The sequence below is a fragment of the Asparagus officinalis genome, chromosome 2 (genome assembly GCF_001876935.1).
Source record: "Asparagus officinalis chromosome 2, Aspof.V1, whole genome shotgun sequence".
NCBI lineage: Eukaryota > Viridiplantae > Streptophyta > Magnoliopsida > Asparagales > Asparagaceae > Asparagus > Asparagus officinalis.
The window spans coordinates 1,893,808-1,897,568 of NC_033795.1; the positions used below are offsets into that span (position 1 = coordinate 1,893,808).

The window sequence follows — 3,761 nt, forward strand, 5'->3', positions numbered from 1 at the left end:
TTATCCAAAATTGGTTTTCTTAACCTAATATACAAATTACAGATTTGCACATAATGAATTTAGATTCTATGGAAAATAAAATTTAAAAAAGTGGTTATCCAAAATTGGTTTTCTTAACCTAATATACAAATTACAGATTTGCACATAATGAATTTAGATTCTATGGAAAATAAAATTTAAAAAAGTGGTTATCCAAAATTGGTTTTCTTAACCTAATATACAAATTACAGATTTGCACATAATGAATTTAGATTCTATGGAAAATAAAATTTAAAAAAGTGGAAGTATTTCTTTAACCAAAGTAAATTATCTTCTTAACTAAATAGTTCAATATTCATAGCTATAAATTAATAACCAAATAAATATACTTTACGACTCTAAAAATGTACTTTTAACATTATATAAATATTTGTGAATATTCGAAAATTTCGCACTTTCGAACTCGAAAAGAATCCCGATTCTTATTCAGTTTTGAATTTGGAGATTTTAAACAAATGCAATATGAACAAGTCAATATTCAATTCCATTCGATACGTTTCCAGCCCTATTTGCAACATTAGCTCTGTTTTTTGAATATGAACCAACTAGTTCATGCTACTAACACTTTTATCCCCTCATACCATCCAATATTGTGATGGTTCATTTAACTTCCAGGTTCGTTTCCGTGTGCTTGATGATTGCTTGCCCTTGCCAGAAGAGAAGTTCAAATCAGCGATCAAAGCAAACTACTATGGTAGGAACAAATTCAGTTGTGAACTATCTGTAGAACAGGTGATTGTTTATAATCTTATCTGAAGTATTTCAGAATGTACATTGGGTTTTATTGTCACGTGTTTTATCTGGGCAATATATATGTTACATAACAGGTGAAGAACCTATGCAAGCTCTTCAAATCTGCAGGCAAGATCTCTAAATCGAAGAGGTCCAGGGAAGTTATCCGAGCAGAACCTGAGCCGATTTCTTCATCTCGGGGCCGGAAGAGGTCACGCAAGGAAAGACCAAGAGCAAGACAAAATGAGAACATTCCGAGAATTCACGATTCATACGCAGAAAGGGAACCATATGCATCCCCACCTCGTCACGTTAGGGAAGTCATCAGAGCACAGCCGGAGCAGGCTTCCTCTTCTCGCAGCAGGAAGAGACCTCGTCGTGAAAGAGTTGGGCGGGATGACAATCGTGAAAGAGCGAGGCGGGATGACGATCGTGAAAGAGTGAGGCGGTATGGTGATCGTGAAAGAGTGAGGCGAGATGAGAATAGTCCAAGGGGTCACGACTTGTACCCAAGGAGAGAAGCTTATGCAGCTCCACCTCGCTCATTAGCATTCCCTTCTCAGCAACAACCCCCTGTACCCTATGCATATGGTCAATCAGTGGATGATTTCTATTACAGGCGAGAGGCACCTATGCTCGAAACAAGGGATAATAGGGTTGTCGATTTAGAGACGAGGCCTCGTGAGGCCCTTTTATATCGTGATGCTTACAGCTTGTACTCGGACCCCTTGGCCAGAGAGGCTGTGTATAGGGAGCCTTTGCCTAGGGAGGCTTTGTACAGGCAGCCTTTGCCTTTGACTTTACCCAGGGAGCCTGCATATAGAGAGCCTTTGTCAAGGGAGGCTTTATACAGGGAGCCTTTGCCCAGGGAGCCTGCATATAGAGAGCCTTTGTCAAGGGAGGCTTTATACAGGGAGCCTTTGCCCAGGGAGCCTGCATATAGAGAGCCTTTGTCAAGGGAGGCTTTATACAGGGAGCCTTTGCCCAGGGAGCCTGCTGCTTACCATGAAGCATTATATCCTGCAAGCTCGACTGCTGCTGCCCCTCTGAGCTTGACCTCTGCTGCCCCTCTGTTTTATTGATATTGAGCATGGTTTCCAAAAAACTCTAATCAACATCTACATGAGTAAACTCTTCGGTAGTAATTTCTGTAATTTGAAGAAATTGAATGTTTGACTTGAATTCCTTATCTCTGAGAGTTTATGGTATATGGAATTGTGTAGGACAACATAGATGCTTAAGTTCTTGCGCACGAATATCCAGCTTGCTTTATCATCGGGAATGGTTTTATTTTTTAGTTATATTGCAGCTACTTGTTGTGTGCTATGTGCTGTGTTTCTTCTTTTCCCAGGGAAGTAATTATGTTTGTGTCAAGTCCATGTTTTGGTATTTCTGTTGGTTCTGAAATTGCAGGCTTTCTGCTTATTAAACCATCTTTGAGTTACTGAGTATGGGAATTTGCCCATTTTCTTAGCTGTAAAGTAATTTTGAGCCATTTTCTCTTCATGTTTTTCCTTTTTCTTTTTGGTTTTCAGAAGCTGGCATCTCCTCTCATCATTTTGTTGGCTATTAGGTTTTCCCTTCTAGGCCATTATGCTGATTGTTAGCTCCCATTCTTGGATATCAAGCAGAATCATTGCCAGCAGCAGCATGAAGGTAATGACTTCATTCTTTCTTTTGGCGTGCATGCTACAAGGAACTGCATAGATTAAATCATTAAGGCGGTGATGGATTGCACTTCGGTAATTTTAGGCTTCAACTTAATACTCAGAAAACCACGTCTTCTAAATTCCATTTACTGTTCTGATTAAGCTGAGTTCAAATTCCTCCCAACTATTTTCATGAGTCTGACAAGACTTGGAATATTGATCGTTATGTCTGTATCATTATTTGTAAATGCTTGTTAAAATGTCTGCCCTTTCTATTGTGCATGATTGGATTCTGAGCTGTTTGAGTATGCAGAAATGCAGCGTTCGACATTGATTGTATTTCGTTGTCCGTATCTGATTCGATCTAGTAATAATTAACTAAAAACTATATTGAATCCCCTATTTGATCTATTTATATTCAGCAGTGAGTATTAAGTGAATTTTATGGGCTATCACACTGGAAGTGAGATAATTATGACATGATCATCAAACAGGTATTGACTAGCACATGTTGGTCCATTTTGTATGAGTTAAATTGAAACATTGAATGAATGAATGCTAGTAGATATGGGATCCCACATGTTATTGTTAAATTCCCACATCTCACCCATATATATGGCTGTTTCTGATCTCCCAACATGTGCGATTGCTATATCTCTATTCAAAATGTCACCAAATTTTTTTTTCCTATTCTTATATTGAGAGAAATATACTCGTTGTTTTCTATGATCTGTAAGATTGTGCATATCAGTACGGTGTACTATTTGTGCTGACCTCTGTTGTAAACTTCGAACTGACGTTTACGAACTCTTCACCATTGGCAAGCATGTCTACACCTCATAACTTTAGGCTGAACCTAGGCCTGTCCATCGGGCCGGGCCGGCCCGGCCGGCCCGGAAATCGGGCCCGGGCCGGGCAAAAACCGAGCCGCGGACCCGGGCCCGATACTCCGGGCCGGGCTCCCGGGCCGGCCCGGATTTTTTGTTTTTTTATTTTTTTATTTTTTTAAAAATTTTAAAAAACAATAAAACATAAAAATTATATTTATATAATAGTATATATATATTATACTCTATATAAATATAATTATATATATGTACATATAAGTTATGTTTATATATATGTATAGATATATAAATATATATTTATACTCTTATATGTATTATACTATTATATAAATATATACTTATATATGTACATATAAGTTACTTATATACTAAGAGAGAGAGAGTATAAATATATATATAAGAGAGAGTATACACTGTACACAATATATAAGAGAGAGCATACTTATACATATATAATATTATATAAGAGATATAAACATATATAAGATGAGAA

At 37.5% G+C, this 3,761-nt stretch overlaps 1 protein-coding gene across 3 annotated transcripts in view; it reads left to right on the forward strand.

Annotated features, from left to right (window-relative positions):
- Positions 1 to 2,083, forward strand: part of LOC109829869 — an 18,334-nt gene extending 16,251 nt beyond the window's left edge. For all 3 annotated transcript variants that reach the window (XM_020396939.1, XM_020396941.1, XM_020396940.1), the window contains exons 3-4: positions 655 to 771; positions 867 to 2,083. In XM_020396939.1, the coding sequence (XP_020252528.1) occupies positions 655 to 771; positions 867 to 1,853 (1,104 nt within the window). In that variant the 3' untranslated portion in view covers positions 1,854 to 2,083. The remainder of the gene's footprint in view (positions 1 to 654; positions 772 to 866) is intronic.